The 21,059-nt window shown below is 48.4% G+C and overlaps 1 protein-coding gene across 3 annotated transcripts in view; it reads right to left on the bottom strand.

Annotated features, from left to right (window-relative positions):
* LOC126541509 (guanine nucleotide exchange factor DBS-like) overlaps positions 1 to 21,059 on the bottom strand; it is a 331,349-nt gene that overhangs the window by 71,599 nt on the left and 238,691 nt on the right. For all 3 annotated transcript variants that reach the window (XM_050188294.3, XM_050188296.3, XM_050188295.3), the window contains 2 exons: positions 7,361 to 7,441; positions 311 to 425 (listed from right to left, as the gene is read on the bottom strand). In XM_050188294.3, coding sequence (XP_050044251.1) covers positions 311 to 425; positions 7,361 to 7,441 — 196 coding nt within the window. The remainder of the gene's footprint in view (positions 1 to 310; positions 426 to 7,360; positions 7,442 to 21,059) is intronic.

Below are 21,059 nucleotides of genomic sequence, written 5' to 3'. Positions count from 1 at the left end.
CCGATCAGTCGGAACCCATCGCGATCGGCTGCCGTAATCTCTAGGTTCAGCAACGATGAACGCTGTTAGCAGGACGGAGAAAAGTGGGAAAGGGCAGTGGGAGAGAGACGAAGCGAAGTGCCCGTCCTCGCGAACGCATGCAAACGTGAGAGACGCAACAAGGCAAAGAGAGTGAAAGAGCGAAAGAGCGAAAGAGAGAAAGAGCGAGAGACACAGAGAGAGAGAGAGAGAGAGAGACGTTAAGGAAAGCGATGCACGGTGTAGTGAGGCTCCCAAATTGCTTCCCGAATCGGGCAGACAAGCAACTTACAAAGGAACACTTGTCAGATACTGCATCAGCCTCCTGTAGTCCTCATCGGAGAGGCTGCAAAAGGCACCGCTGTCCGGAAACGTCAGCACCGGGTATCCCTCGCATGTTCGGCCCCCTGCGCGAGGAGAAAAAGACACGGTGAGGCGGAGGACGAGTGACGACGACGTTTTTGCCGGCGACACACACTCGCCCACGGGGCAGGCGCTGAACGAACGCAGTTGGTTCTGACGGCTAGCGCCCAGCGCTCAGGCCCGCCTGCTGCAACGTCGCGACGGTTTTGCGTCGGGCGGCAGGAAACGCGTGACAACGCATTCAACGAGCGAGCGAGCGAGCGAGACTGGTGCCGCCCGCATACCAAAGCGACTTACTATCACACTTATTTAGCAGGATTTCTTTCGCGGCTTGAGAAGTAAGTCATGCAGTAGAGGGCACTTTAGAAGAAAGCGTCATTCCTTGCAATTCATTTCAATCGCGAAGCGCGAGTTCAATAATCAGGTTTATGAACCAAAGCCGGGATAACGCTAACAATTTAATTCCAATTATTTCCCTTTACAAGCATCGTCAGTCGTTGGACCAGCGTTTCATGCACCTACGTTGTTAACAGGATGGACCGATCGTGAGTGGGGGGTGATGAGAAAGGAATTGAATAGAGGGGAACGCAAGAGCGCTTAACGGAACGCACGCTGTTTTGGAAGACATTGACAAACTGGTGCGCATCCACATCACGGATTGCCAGAGGCTTCGTTTACTACATCTCTGTACGGGACTACGCTCCTGAAGGGACGGGCGATGTGAGCACAAGCCATATCCTTCCAACACCATCAAGGTACCCATGCGGCTTTTGTCAAAATATTTCCGCAGTACGCGCCTAAGTAATTAATGCTTCGACGCAGAATGTTGTCCTACAAGTGTATCTCTTTTAGTGGCGTAAGACGAACATTTTTCAAACTTTCGGACATGAAAGCGCCCACCAATGGAAACACCTTCTGGCCGCTGCCAAGATCTCTGGCCTACGGCGCGAATCTGGGCAACGATCTAAGAAAAGCGAACGCTTTGAAACAGGTGGCGACGTCGTCCCTGAAGTTCCCACGCAAGCTCGACGTGACGTCACACATTTTTGACGTTACGCGGCCGCAACGCGGGAAGAACTTAATGGGCCCTGCAAGATAGCATAACTGCATTTTGGTAACACTATTTTTGCGGATATCGAGCGTAATGAAGCCACACTATAAACTTTAAGCAGCCATAGATATCAACACAGAAGTGCGCGAAACAAAACATGCAACTTTGTACAAAGCTGGCGTGCTTGTAATTCAGGAGGCGAACGAAGAGTTCGTGGCAAACAACGTTAACACCTCAAAGTTTACTAATTGAATGAACCGGTCACACCGTATTTCAAGACGCGAGCGTTTCAAACGACGTCGGATATAAAGATAAACGATCTGGTTTTTTAATGCGACATTAAGAGGAGATCAACGCGTGTTGCTGAAGATGACGTTATATTATCGGCCAGTGACTAACTAACTAAATTATGGAGTTTTACGTGCCAAAACCACGATCTGATTATGAGGTACGCCGTAGTGGGTTACTCCGGAAATTTGGACCTCCTGGGGTTGTTTAACGTGCACCTAAATCTAAGTACACAGGCGTTTTCTCATTTCACCCTCATTGAAATGGGGCCGCCGTAGCCGGGATTCGCCAGTGACGTTAGATTCTTAATTATTTGCTCAGAGAACAAGCAAGAGGATTCACTTTACGGGGAAACTGCATTGAATTTAACTTTCGCTGTTTCCTCCCTCGTTCCTCTTTTTTTTTTATTTTGTCTGAGAAATGATATACGAAGTGCTAGAGTGAAAAGGAAGGAATCGCGAATTTTTCTTCTCTCCAAAATCTTCTGCGCAAATATCTGGCTGGCTCTAATATTTCTTCCCATGCAAGCCGTACCGTTAGCATCAAACATACTGTATATAATTCGAATATGACGTCAAACGACATTATGCACGAAAATATCAACAACAAAGTTGGTACGTCGTCTTAACGAGGTCCCTTCCGGGCTTTCCTTATTTTCTTTCCCCATTTTTGCTTCTTCCGGGACTAACGAAATGACGAGCGCTAAGTCACCGTGCTTGCTACAGGCGCGGGTCGATTCTAGCTGCCAGAACCATCGGCGCAGGGCACATCCTTATTACGCGGCCTTCGTCAGGCCAGTCACGTAAAGCGTTTACGCTCGGATCCAGCTTGCGCGCTTCCTTTTCTTTTTTTCTTTTTTTCCTGTCTTTATGAACGCGCTCCAGGGAGCCATGGGATCCGTAGTGCTAAGACCAATCTCGTTACCGGGGGCTCAAACCGTTTTGTGCAGATGAGCACTGAGCAAGAGTTATACAATTTTCACTAAACGGATGCACAGAGAGGAGAGGAGGTGGCGGAGGGGGAGGCGAAAATATGCGACCAAACTGCTTTCGCGCGACAAATGGTTTTATTCTAGGAGAAAGGGGAAATGTTGGGGCACGACGGACCGAAGCACAAGCAGCCTCCTTGTGACAGGCACATGACGCGCAAAGCAAACTTTGCATACGGCAGTTTGCCACCCGTTTGCTGCTTGTCGCGTGGCCCTTCCATTCGGCGCCCCTTCCTTCAGCGCATTCGCAGTGTACAAGCAAACCGTAGCCTTCGGCAACATAACCCAGAACAGAACAAAACAAAAACTAACAAAAAACAAGAAACCTCTCAGCCCAACTAAGAGTGTAACATGAATGTTTAAGCGTTAGGCTGTGGTGCGGGCTAGATATTCCCGTTCCCAGGCGTTTTGCTTTAAACTACTGCGCTGCTTCCACGCTCCTCAAAGAGCCAGCGATATGAACACATGACATATACATCAAAGTGATCATTATCGCTGAAGTACCTGTGTTGTTTTTGTAAAAAATATTCATCATCATGATCATCGTCATCATCAGCCTGGTTGCGCCCACTGCAGGGCAAAGGCCTCTCCCATACTTCTCCAACTACCCTGGTCATGTACCGGGGTTAAAAATATTACTGTAGATAATTTTAACATGAAGTAATTAATGTGCCGATGCTCAATGTCTTTCTGCGAGTGTGTTATTTAGTGCTATTATAATAAAGGAACTTTTTTACATTTATAAGGAATGAAAGATTTCCCCACTAGAAACCCCTTTTGGCCACTGCCAAGATCTCGGCAAAGACCTGGCTCCATGCCTGGCCTGCTCAGCATGCGGCTAGGCCGAGACAATTGAGCATCTACTTCGCTTCCGCCCCACTTTCCCCAAGGTGAACGCTTCTTCCAGCACGTCGGTTCGGCGCCTGGGCCTTCCCGCGGTCAAGGCATCGCAGCTGCTGTTCCCCGGTCGGCACCACAGCTCCGCTTCCAGATACCCCCTTACGTCCCTGGAAGACACGGGGCTGTTGACTAACTTGTAGATATGCCGCCTGCCTACCGCTAACAACCATGGGCTCTGTGAGAGCCTCGACCTTCTCTCTGTCTCTTCTTTCCTCTTTATGTCCCCCTGTCCTTCCGCAAGGTGCAAAGCATTGTTCTCTAAAGGTTGCAAAACATAGCGCCTCTTCCTCTTCACAATCACGTCGCAATCAGGTACCAAGCTCTCTCTATTGCTTTCTTTCTCTCTCTCTGCTGCGGAACGCCAACGACGCGAAACAGAGCAACGAGTTGAGAAAACCGAACGCTTTAAAACAAGTGGCGACGCCGTCCTGAAGTTCCAGCACCAGATCTGCGTGAAGTCACGCATTTTTTTTTTTCAGGATCTAATCGATTTCCAGTTAGCTGCCTATAGTTGAAGAAAAATTACACTGCACTCTAAAGCAACCGTAGACACGGCTTAGCACGTTTCGAAGAATTTGCGCCAAAACAGTCCATATACGAGAAAATAATCTGACGCCACACTGAGGCACCGGCGCCAAGGTTCGGATGTGAAGTTACAAACGTCTCAAAGTTTCGAATTAGGCCTTCGCTTTTTCGTTAAGTATAGGCAGCAACATTTAAAAAAAACTAAATTCTGAAGTTTTACGTGCCGAAACCACGATACGAATGAGGCGCAAGCCGTAGGGGGGAACTCCGGATTTATTTTAACCATCCAGGGTTCTTTAACGTGCACCTAAACGAAAAAAAAATTGGAGGACGCTTAAGCTTCGCCTTCAAGAGTGGAACGCGATAGCGTTATCGCGCCCCGTTCGCACCGCCAAGGGGTGTAACACCCGTCGACCTGCCAAGGGGTGCAAGACAATGCGCTACGGCGCAGCGATCACTTATGAGGTGCCCCGCATCGGACTTTGCACCCACCAATTAAGCGGTGAGCGCCGAGCAACGCAGCTTTCGGCGCGGCAACGAAACATGCGTCTGAGCAAGCGGAATGAACCAAAGAGCTCGGTGTCTCGGAGGCAGAAACGATCTACGCGAGCCAAACGTCGTGATCGGCACGGACAGCGGGGCCGCGACGCGCCCTGAAGGCGGACGCGATCATACGGCTGACGCCTCGATGGGATCGTCCTCTATCTCGCTTGGGAGCACCACGCAGACGCATGGCTCCTCGGAGGCAGCTCGGCAAACATCGCAGGGGACGCTTTCCCATCAGACGCGCTAGGGCGCAGCGATCACGGCAGAGGCGTCATGCATCGGACGCTGCACCTAGGAATCGCGATGTGAGCGGAAAGACGAGCCGCGTCTCCTAAACACGAGAGTTCGAGTGACACACGCTGGAAGTTGGAAGGGGAGAGAGCGAGAAAACTTATTAAACGCAAGAGTATGGGGGCATCCTCGCACCGGTCCCCGCACGGCCCGAAGGGGAGAAGCGGGCGAGTGGCGCGCCACGTGTCGGGGCAGCGCCGCACACTGGGAGGAGGGGGTCTTCTGTGTTTGCCGCAAGGTTGCTCTGTGTGTGCGCAGAGCGCAGAAGAAATGTAGCGGAAACGTACTTCGCTACTCGTGTAACTGCGACTTCTGTAATTTACATGCTCATAATTACGATATACACTGCAGTATAACTTTCTACGGCACGTTTTTAAGGCAACACCGCATTCACTAGAGGCGCTTTTGTCCCGCTTTGAATCATCCATTTTTTATAAAGAAAAAAAAAACTCGTGACTCAGTGGTAGCGTCTCCGTCTCACACTCCGGAGACCCTGGTTCGATTACCACCCAGCCCATCTTGCAACTTGTTTTTTATTTATGAAGTGTCTTCCGGGATTTATCGCTCACGGCCAACGCCACCGACGCCGACACCGACGACACCGGCTTTTCTGCGACACGAGCTCCTTAACGCTATCACGTTATTACACGAGCGTGTTAAGGCGGAATCGCATGGCGCGATTGACGCGCGGATGGTCGGACGCGCGCCCAAACCACGCCGCCGCGTGCTGCTGCTCGAAGTAGAAAAAACGCGTCGCGCGGCGCGTCCGCCAACAAGAGTTCAGGTAAGTCACGTGGTGTTTGGTCACGTGGCATTTTGGTTGTTTTGGTTTTGCCACCAGATGGCCTTGCGCTCTGCGCATTTTTTTTTTCCTCGGCAGAACTGGCGCGCGCGTCGAAGGAAACACGTGCGACCGCGATGCGGAAGGTATATAGTCGCAGTTTCGCACGCAATTCTACAATCTTGTTTCTTGAAATGAAGCTTGATAAATATACTTTGGAAAAAATGTCGCTGTCTTATTATCCGCGGACTGTTTTTAATGTAATGTTCTGTAAGTTTAAGGGCATATAATATATGCAATAAAACAGACAATTCATGTCGTCGGGAGTTAAGTTGTCTGGCAACTCGGAAAACGCGATGCGAATGCGCCGCTCCTTTTTTTCGTACGGGGGCTCGCGCGTTGGCGGCAACGCGGGGGTTTGCCGCGTGTCGCGTTTTTCGCGAGCGAAAAACGCGCCATGCGGTTTCAGCTTTAGCGTTTCACTCTCAGCGAAACGCGGCCGGGAGCGAACCCACCTCCTCGATCTCGGCATCCCAATGCCGCAGCCGCTAATCTACCGCAGCGAGTTGAGTGGTCACACTTTCCCCCAAATGAATCACAATACGGTTTTCAGTGATTACTTTACTACTCGAAATTAATTTATCGTCACACTTTAACGACCTAATAGATATAATGGATTCTATACAAAATGAATGCGTGTTCCCATCGAAAAATTTCAGCAGATGCCAACGGGCTGCAAAAAAAATTCACGAGGGTCGCAATCTGGGCTTGTTGGTAACACATCTTGAATAGATGGACGGGATCGCGATAAAAAAGCCTTTTTTAGTCAGCTATGTCTCCCCTATTTCCCTTTATTCGGAGTACATGTTGCAATTCTAGAAAGTGTAGAGCGTCAGTACTGTAGACATGTTGACTTGTTACTAATCCACAGATTAACTAGTTTCTTCTAACGTCCTTCCATAAACAAAAAAGAAAAGAAAAAAGAACAGCGATATGAATTGGAGATCTCCTCAGTTTTGTGGAAAGCCCTCTTTACGCAATAAGGGACACAAACTAGAGGGTACTCTGGGAACTCCTATTAAGCGGACATGCTTTCAGTCGTATCGGTTGGAATATTGCAATTGCAGCATGTGCACTTGGGTAAGTAATGAAATAGTTATCTAAAAAAATTTCGTTACTTACCCATCCAAAAATTTCTCATGTCTGTCGGTGCGAAGTCTGTCGCATAAAAAAAAATGTATTACTATAATTATATAGAGTTGTCACAGAAAAAAATCTGGAAGACAATAAGGCTATTATCAGCACATATAAACTATCTGTAAACGGCGTGAGGAGGCTACAAAGATAAATCTAGAGATTTTCTACATTCGGGCCAGATCAGTTTTACTAGCGATCGGATGTGCAAGTGGCAGCGTTGTGAAAATGGCAGTGTTCAGTGGGCGTTACATGAAGACCCGCGCAAAAAGTCAGCGAAGGAATAGCGGCATCACGGACGATGGCGTACACATGGAAATTCTCACAGTAGCCGTTTCATTTGACGCCAGACAAGTGACGTAACAGAATAATTCCGAGCTGCCTGCGCGTCGGCACAGCAGATTCCGGAACTCACCTGTCAGGATCACGTGCTTCCCTTTGAGGACGTCCGCCACATCCCGCACCGTCAGGACAGCCCCACCTTCCATCGTGTCATCTGCAACGGAAAGAGTCAAACAAAAGTACGTCAGCAAGCGAAAGTTTACGCAAGAACGACAACTACCTGTCTGTCAGGCGAGCGAACAGTTTCCGCGCGAAAGAGAAAAACTGGAAAGCAGTACACGTCCGCGTGCCTTAACGCCAGACTTACAGGTTGACAACCCCACGGGAATGCGACCCGCGCTGCTCATCTACAGCAGGCAGTGGTGCGCGCTTGTCAAAGAGGAGGGGGGGGGGGGGATGGGTTATGGTTAGCCTATCCGCGCATGCGCAAAAGCATGCCCGTTACTGGCAGATCCGCATACCGACACCGACGTCGCGCGCACGTCTTGCGCTCAGTTTAACTGAGAACGAAAACAAGTTCAGTTCGAGCGGTCCAGCAGAAAGTCGTCCGGTTTGCCGCCGTGACGTAGAACGGCGCCGCGACGAAGGACGTGTCAATCAGAGACGCGACGGAGCCCGCGATTCCGAACAAAGGAGACGAACCTGCTCGCCGGGGAGAAGAGCCGCAGCCTCTGAGAAGGACCTCGACACCAATACGGGGCACAGGGGTCACGCGCTCAAGGCAACGCGTGCAGCAGTCGTCTACGTAGACGTCTGCACGCTACAGCGACGCGGCACACATCAGGATCTTCAGCGAACCTCGCCGATTCCCACCATGGCTTCCGAGATTACCTCCCCGATCTCGGAGGTCATGCTCCCACCCAGAGAGTTTCCTAAAAAGTTACCACAGGGAGCAAGCAGCGGCGCTGCGATCATTCGGTCACCACGGGAATGATAGCCAGAACATACGGTTTGTCTATTTGCTAACATGTGTTTATTCTTCGTGCTCACGACTTCAAACGTTCTTGGGGCGCTGTTTATATAGGCTTTAATCTTAACCAATTTCGAAGAAATCATATTACTCTAAACGCCGGACGGCGCTAGATTTCTGCGCACGTGGACAATAATGGCGAATTACTTGTAACGCAATATTTCGTTGATATTGATAAACTTGCGAAGTAACAAAGCCACTTGAAACCACACGGACGAAGTTTAGAGAAATCCACGTACTACCTATCATGCTCTTTCTGTCTGAACCGCCACGCTCGCAGCTTCCACAGAACTATATCGCCGGATCTTCCTGTAGCAATTCTAAAAAAAAAAATTAAGTTATGGGGTTTTACGTGCCAAAACCACTTTCTGATTATGAGGCACGCCGTAGTGGAGGACTCCGGAAATTTCGACCACCTAGGGTTCTTTAACGTGCACCTAAATCTAAGCACACGGGTGTTTTCGCATTTCGCCCCCATCGAAATGCGGCCGCCGTGGCCGGGATTCGATCCCGCGACCTCGTGCTCAGCAGCCCAACACCATAGCCACTGAGCAACCACGGCGGGTCTGTAGCAATTCTTGTGGGAAACAATTTAGTCTTATCAGTTAGGCACCCCTGTATGGCGTCATTTCAACCATGAGTGCTCTAGTAGATTCAATGGAATGAACTTGAGAAAAGGCACTTGCTCCATCAGACAGAAGCATTTTTTTTTTTTCTCGTCTGCTGCAGATTGGAGGGGCGTCTATATGTCGAGCACCGCCTCCCAGGAAATAAAAGATTTGGAAGACGAGAAGGAGGAACTAGAGAGGGATACCGATCGTTTTAACTTTGCACACTTTTCTTGCTCGTATTTGTTCCGCACAAGCACCAAAATCACCAGCTGGTGTGCACGCGAACCGTGTCAGTTGGCAAAATTCCTAAAGTGCGTATATAGTAGTGCTCAACAAATGAAACGTGAGTACCTGAGTGTTCTTCTACCGCCAAGTTTCGGCTGCGCTGGAGCATATATCGACTTCTGGAGATGGCCAAAAGCACGTTACCCGCTCACCAACGCCCGTACTCATCACTGTATGCTGGTTGTGAGTGAACGGAAACGAGCTCACGCAGATTACCACGTTTCCTTTGTTGAGCAATATATCATTTCTTTTTTTCGATTATTTCCAGGAGGGCAACCCTTAATGGTCACTGAAGATCAAAATGATTTCTTCTGTATCCGTAATTTACCTTTCTACAATATCAAACAGACCACTCTTACCACGATAACATGCTTGGTAAGCCAGAAAAAGCGCAATAACAAAATACTGTTACCAAGCCTCCGTGGAAGTACCCGCGCCAGCACGCTGAGACAGTATAGATTTTGACAGCGTGTTCTACTGTCTAGCTAATTCTTTAGCGGTAAAAATAGACTAAATTGTGTTCCAAAGGAGCCACAGATTGAACGTGGCAAGTTTTGGGAACTTTTGCTGAGCTAATGTGACTTAAATGCGAAAAGAATACCTTGAAATTCGTGACGTCACAATGACGTACCGGCGATGAGCCTTCAGCGCGAAATGAAAAATCCGAAAGTGACCCTCATTTTCTCTTCTAATAATCAAACTATTAAGTTCCAAACTAGCGACAACAGAGTTTTCAAAGAACGCTTCTAAATTGATTTAGTATATTGTTTTTGTGTCTCTTAGGTAAGGGTGAAAAGAGAAATAATAAAAATGAATGCAACCCTGCATCCTGCAGGAAGTGCAGTAAGGCTTTGGAATTAGACATCTTGGCTCCACTGCCGTAGAGTCACAGCGGAGGCTAGACTGAGCAAGGGCTCCCGGGTGGGTCGCATGTTTGGGCAAGTTCACAAGTGGTACACATTGGTGCCGCGCCAGGGTCACACTGCTCCCGCAGCTGTACATTTCTCTCGGCTAAAATTCGCGACGGAAAGCTATTTCAGAGTTTTGCAAGTTTCACTGACGGAAGCCCACAAGCCTGAGAGGCCTGGTTTTTCTGCCACGCTAAACCTCGTCCCTCCGCGGGTTTCCTTTTCTCTTTTTTTTTTTTTGCTTTGTTCTTTTGAACGCGAGGCTTTCTTTTACCACAGGTTTTCTATTCCAGCGTTCCTGAAGAGCATCGAAGCGCGGCACCGTAATACCGGTGGCACTTTGGAGGCTGTTGCTTGTCATTTGCTTATGTTTCTTAAAAAAAAAAAAAAGAAAAAAGAACAGAACGCCACTTAGTTGATATGGGGTTGGGAGCTTCCCACGCAAGCCGTGGAGGATCTTGCGTGCTTGCGCGAAAATAGCGACAGTGTACAAAACACTACCACGAACGTTTATTGACTGGCGAATTCTACTGGGTGAAAGAAAAGAAGCTAATGTGCTAGGGAACCAACAGACAATCAAGCCAAAGAAAGCAAAGCGGAAATTTACTTTTTTTATGTGTTAGTAAGATACCAGGTGCGCGAACTATTTAAGGAGATAATGATGACTTCAAAACTAGCAACAATGTTTCAGTCAAAAAACAGCCTTCATCGATTTTTTTTTTTTGCCGCTGTTTTCAAGGCTGTTAAATAAAATCAACCTCAGCTTCAATAATCGTCTGAATTCGACTTGGATAACGGCTGCATGATCGGATCCCACAGCGCTTGATGTTGGGCAGTGCTTCCACAATAACAGCTTTTAGCGAGTTTTTAACATCCTGTGTGGCTGCTTCTTGTTAGTATCCCACACAGTGGCGTTGCCCATAGATGGCGCGTAGCAGCCTTAACTATAGGGACGCCACACTGAGGACTACACGGCCGCAGTCGTCCACGGACAGCCACGCTTGCATCGCGCAAGCGTCATGCGAGCAAGCAAATCCATTACTTAGGAGTGGCACGTAATGACGCCGTGCACAGAAAACTTGGCTGTTGACTTCCACTTGAAGCTACTAGACAATGGCCATAATTGGCCTATCAGGGTTCTCTCTCATCGTGGCCTCCAAGCGCTGGGAAAAACTGGATCGCCTTAACGGCGCCTGACCACTAACGGCGCTTCTTTCTCTCTGTCTCAGCCGATAATTGGCCGCAAACTGGTGTCTCACCCCCCCCCTCCCCCCCCCCCCAAAAAAAACAGTATTTGGAGACATTCAAGAAGCTGGCGATCACGGAGTCACTGTTTGCCTGAAAGGCGGTTAGCACAGCGTGTGGATTCATCTCCTATCTCAGACTGCAAGCTGACACCACGGAACAAGTGTGCTAGATAGGTGACAAGGAACTTGGCGAATACGAAGTTAAGCGCCTGGACAGATGAAATGAGAATTCTGATGTTTATGGCGGATTCGAAATCATGTCCTCGAGCACATCGCGTACTCAATAAATAAATGAAGGTTAACTTTGATATCGGGTTCACATTTTTACATAAAGAGAGGGGAAACGAAAGCAGAAGAAAATACCATTTGCCGACGGGCGCTAAACTGATATCTATCGCATAACGCGCGCGTTGTTGCACTAATTGAACTAAGGCTGAGCCTACTTTCCTTAATCTTTGTACACGCGTATTAAACTCGCAATTGGGAGTTTTAGCCAGCGCCCCGCACGACCATGGCCGCAAGTTGTATTTCCTTGCACTTTCGTTTCCTTTCTTATCTTAAATTTATGTTAGGTTTATCATAAATTTATCCGTTAGTCAAAATTAATTTACATTGATATAATAAAGCTCCCCCTGACTGGAAGCTTACCATTATTATTGAAAATGAAGGTGTACAATCAGTGCAATTTATCGGTGCTAACATATGGAGCAGAAACTTCGAGACTGACAGAGAAGTTGGAGAACAAGTTAAGAACCGCGCAAAGAGCGATGGAACGAAGAATGATGGGCATAACGCTAAAAGACAGAAAGAGAGCGGTGTGGATCAGAGAGCAAACGGGAATAGCCGATATTCGAATTGACATTAATAGAAAAAAGTGGATCTGGGCAGGTCACGTAATGGGTAGGTTAGATAACCGGTGGATCAATAGGGTTGCAGAATGGGTGCCAAGAGAATGGAAGCGCAGTCCAGTACGGCAAAGACTAGGTGGAGCGATAGATGCAATTAGGAAATTCACAGGCGCTAATTGGAATCGCTTGGCGCAGGACAGGGCTAACTAAAGATCGCAGGGAGAGGGCTTCGTCCTGCAGTGGACATAAATTGGCTGATGACGATGATGATGATGATGACTGCATGGGGTTATTTTTGTGGCTTATTTCCATCCTTAAAAAAGAACGCTTTTTTTCCCCTGATAACAGTGACCTCGTTTGAAACTGGCCCATGTAGTAACCCTTTCGCCTTTCATGCAGATTTGCCTCGCTCCTGCTCGAGTAGTCAACACGAGTCAGCGCCTTTCCTTAACTCGACAAAGTGAACATATCTCGTAAACACCTCGAGGACATTCAATACCCAGTGAGTGCCCTTCATTCGACTTCGTGTCAAACTCTGCTTTTGTGCGCGGAAGCATCTCGAGCGCGGTGCGCCACTTCAAGTAAGCACAAGCGGCGTAAGGGAAAGGGAGACACGGAAAAGGCCGCGCACATTTCCGTCGACGAAACGTTACACAATACCCTAACCCCCCCCCCCCCCCCTTTCATCTCGGCCTTCGCGGCCGCGCGAGGAGACGTACGGAACCCCGGGGGCCGCTGGCACGCTTCACTACACCAATATACGACGAGCATTACGCGTTTTGTACTTCGTACAACACTACCCATCCTCCTTCCTTCGCTTCACTCTCGAGCACGATGCCGGGGCAGACGTGGCCCCATACCGATGTATGTACACGCCGTACCCGTGGCGCGAGCTCACACACACACACACACACACATACAGATAGCACGCGGACACGGCAGCGCACGGAGCACAAATGGAATTCCAGCTATACGAACGGTGCGCGAGCGATTCCGTCCATTCTCGGCGGCGGTGGTGGCGGCACGCATTCGACGGTTATGTTCCCTTCCCGCCCTCTCTCGCTCTCTTTCTTCGCCGCTCAGGCCGCAGAAGATGCCGCTCGCACGACCCATTGTGGCCGCGGCAGTGGTAGCGCCGGAAGGCCATGTAGAAATGGACGCACCGCCAACGTCGATGGACCGAGGAGGACCCGCGAGGTCGATCCGACCGCCGAACCCGAACCGGCGGCGGAATGACCCAGTCGCATGCGAGCACGCAGCGCCAGATCGTTGCCCGCGTGCGTCGGACGGCGCGCGTATACGACGAGGTTGCACGCGTGAACGCGGCCAAAATCAATATGTGCCGCTGCACGGAAGGCTGCATGACACTACTGCATTTTCCCCCTGTAGCGCGCGTTACTGGGTGCGGCGCTCGACGGGTCCCGTATAGTAGTAGTCTAGCAGACCACCGCATTGCATACGAGGCGGTGAATTAAGCCCTGCTGCTGCCAGAGTTGGACGCGGTCTAGCTGTAGCGAAAAGGGTGTCAGAGGGTTTTCTCCGTCAGGCGGTATGATATGCTTGACGGTAAGAAAAAAGAATTCAAGGCTGTGACGAGTGTACAGTTGGGACAGAACACACGTTTCGAAAGCCTACAAGTGCAGGATGTCGGTTGAAAGGAAGAAATGTTACATTGCTACCGTGTTGCCGAGTGCAGACGTACGCAGAACACAAAACATAGAATAAAATAAAAGCATCGTGCAAAAAGATTTTTTTTTAGTGTGGTCGTGAGGGTAAAAGCAAAGCGAAACGCATATGTTGAGTCTGAGCACAGTGAGAACTCCCGTACGAACTGTAGCGAGACTGTGCCGCCACTTTGTCAGGAACTGCCTCGCAACGAAGTCGCGCCCCTCGATATATGCTGAGCATCATGGTACCACATGACAGCAGATAACGCCCACATGAAAACAAGTGGGTTGAGCTTTACCCAGACAAGATCCATCCATCCATGTGTGTGTGTGTCTATATACATCCATCCATCCACATCTACTTATCTATCGACATCTATCTAAATATCTGCATCTACACCTACCTACATCTATATATATATCTATACATATCTATCTATACCTATCTATATCTATACCTATCTATATCTATCTATCTATCTATCTTCCACTTCAGAGAGTCTGGGCACAAGTAAGAATGCTACAAAGCTTGACAAGGCTTCCTAGCCTTTTAATACAATTCAGCAACACAGCAGATCAATGGGGGAACCGGTCGAGAAGAAAAACGGCAATTGATGAAAGCTCACTGAACTTGCACCGGGAGACAGGTACATCGGTGGTGTCCTAACAAGTCTCCGAGAATGATAACAAATTTTATCCTTTTTAGGCATGGACTGGGCAGCTCAGCTATTAAAACTGAAAAATGAACATAATGTCAAGGACACTAGAGAATGACGACAATATACCGCACTGCCAAACAAAGAAGCACAGATCATCTTCGAATTTCGCAAACCATGTCACCACTGACGTTGACTAGGAAGATAAAGCATCGCGGCGCTCTCCGCAAGAGCCTGAATCTCTAATGTGGTATGCAAACCCCAACTTCTCTTTCGTAAAGACTTGCCTTAAGCTTAAACTGAGAGAAAACAAAATGGGAAGGCAGACAAGAAAAAAAAGGCAATGATGCAAGTTGCATCAAACTTTATTTCGCTCCATCTTAAGGCCTAATATATGAAATGAGCATTCAACGATTTAGCTACTTAATTTAACTTTGATAGTGCGTTCGCCGGCCACGACCTATCTTTGTTCATAACGCCTGTAACTTCAACAATACATCAAGCAAAAAAGAAAGAGGCACGTAGATACCGGTCCTAGTTCTGAACTCAACACTAATCAGAACAGCCGAGACACTCAGCTTACAGTATTATATAAACCATTGAGGGACTCTGGAGATTCGTATAACTAGTGGATGATACCGCACATTCCGCCCCGCGCGCTAATAAACAACCCTTCCCTAACCACCTCGTCGTTCAGTTTTTCGAAAGTTCCGCAACGCCCACAGCTTTATTCATTGTCGGTTTACGCCCCCATTAGATAGAGGGAGAGAGAGTGAAATAGGAGTGGCGCTCGGCCGTCAGACGACAAGTCCGAGCGGGCAACGACGACTCAATGGGAATGAATCTCTTCCGATGTTCCTGCAGCCAAAGAGGCCCCCGTTTCCTCTTCTAAACGCCTCCCTCCGTCCCCCCGCCACTAGTGAAAATTACACGATACGGCCAAAACGGGGCCGACAGGGAGGAAGGGGAGGTTTGGTTTTGGAAAACCTCGCTAGCGGCAGGCCGCGATTCATTGCACCACCTCTACTGCGTTGCGGCGGTGAGCGATCGAGGAAAGGGAAGGAAAAGCCCGCGTGGCCGGCATGCGCAACCGCCGCCTCGAACAATCATTTTTTTCGAGCGGGTGTCTCGGCCTCCTCCGCACGCGGAGCACGCTCGGAATGACCCTGACCATTATGGATCGGTTCGCGGCCAGTGCCGGTAACGCATCGGACTCTTCGCAGCCACCACTGTCAGAGAGCGCTGTGCAGACCTTTCCCTGCAGTTCAGATGCTCCGCACTCGTTGGCTCGATGTTCCGGACGACTGTCCTCTCTCTCCCTCTCCCTCTCTCTCTCTATCCAGGTTAATTCAGATTCAAAAGCGAACCTTTCTTTGCTCACTAACAACCAGCAACGCAGGCTATGTTGCTAGTACCGCTGGCGTAGGTAGACCCGGCTCAGCATGCAGAAAAGTTCGTCGGATATAACAAATGCTCGGTTATATAGTGAAGGAATACAGCGAAACTTTTCTTATCAAGTCTGAGATATTGAGAAGCTTCGGTGACCTTAATGTATCAGTTGCTTGCGTTGGCATACATCTGCGAAGGGTGATATTTTTGTTTTTTGTTTTTATGGCGATAGCAATTACAAAGACGCTGGAAGCAGGTTTGCGCCGTCGGCTTTGTCGTGTTGTCACGGAATAGGCGCAAACGCTCGGTCCACGCGTCCTACGCTCAATTGGCTCTGCCGGAACCAGGGCAGCTTTGTGGCTTCCGCTGCTGGCATATGGGCTGTGCGCTCACACATTATAGCGTCCCTGCTGAGCCGATGCGCGCATACCACACCGTGATGCGTACACTGGTGTGAGCGGAGTAAGCGTCAAGGTAAATCCATCTCATCCTTTGTTGGAGCGCTGACAAAGTCGGCGCTTTTCCTCCGCGGACTCTTATCGTGCACCATCGAGATTCGAAGAGGACGGTTTTGCAACTGCTATCTGTGCTTTGTCGGCCCTTATACGAAACTGCGAAAGGTACATTGTCATAAACGATGTATTAGCCTGCACTGCGGCCTGCGTTCTGAAACATAGCGTAAACGGAGACCTGTATCAACTGGCTCCAGTGGCGGTTAGTGCGCCGCGCAAATTGTGAAAGCCGCGATAACTCGTGTATGCATAACTGCTTGTATTCTATTGATCCAAGTAGCAGTATGTTAGCAAGATCATGTGCACTCACGTGCCGTGCATATAGTGCTCAGTTCCTTGTATATGTTGTCGTCGTGGTGGTATCGTGCTGTCATCGTGACTCAGAATGATAGCGTCGTCTTTTGTTTGAACAAACGTTTTCTAAACACGAACGCCGCTCGACACTCCCGTCGCACTGTTTCCATTTTTGGAACGGTTCTATACTCGGTTCTTCCTAGGGGAACTTCATCGACAGTACGCATGAAGTCGCGATTCCTTTGCCTGGGTTTTCCCGTATGCAAGTGAATTTTTTTGTAGACACACATATGATTCCGCCATCACAGAATTAGTTATTGCCTCAGGCGCATCAATTGTACATCGCCTCCACGTGCTTGTATACATTCAACGCCATATAAGGATATGTGATAATTCGTATATATCTTCATTGTTCGCAGGAATGTTAAGATTGTGTTAACGCCGGAAATGTCTGAACACGTGCCCTATATACGGTGCTTACTTCAGCATCAGGTCGAAAAGCTTCTCGCTGCGGCAAATGACAATGTTTTTTCAGTATGTTAGTTACACATGTTTACGCTGCGTATACAGAACAGTTTGCAAGTATGCTTAGTGCTTTGTCAATCCTTTTTGGAATCTGTCAGAGGCACTGGTGATAAATGATGGATTAGCCTACACTGCGATCGGTGCTCTGAAGCACAGCGTGCACATCAATTGAGAGAGAGGGTGTACTGGCTCCACTGGCGATAGGCGGATGCAGCCGAGACTGAGAAACAAAATTATGAAGGACCAACCCCGGTTGCAATCCAAGAATGCGTTTAGCGTGCCTTTGGGAGGTGGTTATTCGCGGCAGTATGTCTCATGCGTGGCACCCCCCTTACCACCCGTGCGCGGCAGCTAACCGGTACATTGAGCGCCAGTTCAAGGACCAGCTCCGAACCCCGTGGAACGTCTGCGATCGCGCCCCTGGTCGCAGAGGCGCAATCTGCCGAAACGACAGCGTCTCCAAACGCTAGTCGTCACGAGCGAAGAATGCGAGCAAGCTCACGTAACGTTGCCACGGTGCGGTACCGCAAGGTACCACAGGAAGCGGTACCGGAACCGGAAACACAACCCGAACCGCCACGCGGTGGTACAGTACCACCGTGCGGTTTTTACCGGTGTGTTAGACTGCACTATCAGCCCAGAAAAACGGTTAACACGAGATATCGCGGTTAGCTTTCCGAATAAAGCTAAACCTTTTGAAGACTTCGTTTAGCACTGCCCTCTGTCCGTGGCTAGACGCTGCGAAAAACATGTAAAGGCTTAACTGGCGCGTGTTGACAAATAACCGACTTCGAGCACACAACTTTCACGCCACTGTCGCAGATCAGAGGGAACCAATTTCTCCATATCGATAACAACACCTGGAATATAGCTATTAGAGGAGGACACGCATCACCCAACGCCCTGCGCGTGTTTATTTCAGGCATTAATATACAGCACGATGACAAAAACAGCAAACAGTGCAGCTGAAATATGACGCATTAAGAGTCTATTTCTCCATCATGATTTGGCTGAAGAGTCCGGCGACACAAATTTTTCTAATGCTGTCAAGAAACGCCAGAAGGGAGAGTGATATGAGCACTAAATCAGCTGGGACTTGCATCTTTAAAACTACTAATTTGGTGGAATATGGTGGATTATTACTGAAATGTGGACAAACTTTTGGTAGGATTCCGCACTGAATCATCAGCGCCGGTACATCACTGTGACGTCAATGATTTCGACGCTATTTCGAGCACTTGGAGCATCCTGGCATAGTCATTAAGTGTTCTCGAAAAATATTAAGAGTTTTGTTATTTAATTCCTTCAGAACGCGATGTAAATCGTATAGCAATAAAAAAAATACACCCGTCACCCGAGCAAACATAGCCAAAATCAAGGCATCACGGATCAAACTAGTTTATGGGTTGCGAATCCTCCTCTGGCAATAAGGGTGACCACTTTGCTATTGCAGAAGTAAAAGCTGAACCTAACGTATTTATTTGGTAACACAGAACAAATTGCACACACCAAAATCAATTCTGGGTAAAGTAGATTGCTCGAAGTCACATGACGTAGTCTAAAGATATAGAGAAGCATTCACGGACACCAACTTGTCCATACTGCACAAATCAATTAACCACCCTCTAACGGAGCACGTGAATCACAAAGCCACCCTCTAATGTTAACCACCCTCTAACGGAGCTCATGAATCACAAAGCTAAGAGAATAAACCCTTTCCCAAAACAAACACCTATCAACAGTACCATTCTGGTTTCTTTCTAACCGATCACGATAAGTTTCGCTTTAAGCGAGTTAAGTTCTCCTACAACACTGACTTTTTTATACGCATATCCTGCCATAACGAACCCCAGGCTTATCGTCAGAGGTGAGCATGAGTCTAAATATAATTTCTTCTTTATAGAAGCTTCAGTTCTTGAGGCAAGAAGTTAATACTGAAGGGGTCACCACCCCATACAAGCGCTTAACCATAGGTAATCACTAAAGGTGAATCAACTGCATCAACAACTGCCATACATTTGAATATAATCGCTCTGTCAAATCTTGTCACAACTTTAAGAAGTAACGTGTTTTCCCCTGGGTCATATATGCACTTATTGTTCCTTCTCTTTCAGTGTATTCCACCACGCAATTTCTTTTTCAGATTTACATTTTGATATCTTACATCGCGAACTTACATCATCTAGTAAAAAGGGGAGTATTGCGCTAAAAATACACGGACAACACAAGTAGAAGTGGGCAGGACGCCTGTCCACTTCTACTTGGGGGATGTTCATAAAGTAAAAAAAAAAGGGGGGGGGGGTGGTGTTATTGCGCTAAAAACACACGGGCAACAGAAGTAGAAGTGGACAGGATGCCTGTCCGCTTTACTTCTGGTGCCCGTGTGTTTTTATCGCAATAAGACCCTCCCCCCTTTTTTCTTTCTTATGTGAACATCTACCAACTATCCCAACTTGGCGCTTTACTACTTTAATATCGGGCAGGCCATGTACATAGTCATGGCGCGCTTTTGACAACGATAACCTTCTTTATTAAAAGTTGTCAATCTGCAGCGTTCCTCCAATGAAAAATAAAAAACAAAGAAATAAACGAGTGAATAAAAAAAATTTCAGACCACACAGCCAAACTTAGCCCTAACTCCAGAGTAACCTGTTTATATACTTCCCTTGTTTAAAAAAAGGCACCTATTCTAACGCATGACGGCGCCGTAGCCACTTTCCCTAGAGCGTTGCGCGAATAACTTGCAAGAGATACGCACGGCTAATTCACTGCCGTCGGCATTTTTCTTTTGCCATTATACCGCCGCTACGTGGGCGTCTCTGTCTCTTCTCTTTCAGCCACTGAGGCTCGAAATATAGAACGGCCTCACCCGCGGTCTTCCTTCTCGTGGCGCGTACACAGTGTCGGCCAGCGCTTTCGAGACGCGCCTCCTCGCCTTTTGCCTATACTGATCACGCCGTCGCACAGGCGTTTCCTGAATTCCAGAGGGCAAATGGTGGGGGTCCTCTCAGGAACAGCAGCAGAAGAAGAAAAACAAGCTTTAAAAGGCGACTTCCCTTTTTTGCGGAGGCCGTCTGCCGCGGGCCGGATTTCCAGAAATAAAAGAGTTCGCATGCAAAACCAGCGTGTAGGCGTTGCCGCGCGCACGCGCCAACGCAGCTAATTAGTACCGGGCCAACCGGTTTATAATGAGAACGCGGGCATGCACATTTGTTCGAGCCTGTGGCCGTAACCACCGCTTTAGCTTCTTGCTTTGGAGTCAGCGAGAAAGTGTAGTACACTATGATCAAAATGGTGTCGACATGGTAAGAAATTGTTGCGCCCGTACGGGTGTTCTTTTTTTTTATTTTCCCTGCGGCTAACATCTTATGATGGGCACAGATTAAGCTTTCCTCGTTGTCAACTTTTGATGGCGAGTAGACGTGATGAGAGCTTCGTGACGACACGAAAGATGCGTGAAATAAACGCTTAGTAGCTATTGCAGTCAAACTCTCCTGTAAAGATATTCGGATGCGCATACGGCTGGTCAGAATTAATGCGTAGTTTTACAACTACGGCTGCTCTGATCCTTGGTGTAGCTTGAGCTGCTCGCTGCCGGGTACAGTGATTTCCTTGTTTTTATTTTTTGCTTGCATAGAGTAAGGGTGTTGGCCATGAGATGAGTGAGCAACCATAAAGGTATAAAATTTCTTTATCGTGATATATTGGTTGGTAGGGATTCCGGACGAAGCTTTCTTACGAGGTATAGCGAGAAGGCCCGCAAGACGTCACAGTGGACGGCCTCAGAGCGGACGTCCGACACCTCTGTTCAGTCCAGAGTCATTATTTATATGGCTGCTTTGACATCGCATTCAGAAGTT

The sequence above is a fragment of the Dermacentor andersoni genome, chromosome 2 (assembly GCF_023375885.2).
Source record: "Dermacentor andersoni chromosome 2, qqDerAnde1_hic_scaffold, whole genome shotgun sequence".
NCBI lineage: Eukaryota > Metazoa > Arthropoda > Arachnida > Ixodida > Ixodidae > Dermacentor > Dermacentor andersoni.
The sequence above is the reverse complement of the archived record's forward strand: the minus strand, read 5'-3'. Positions and strand labels throughout refer to the sequence as shown.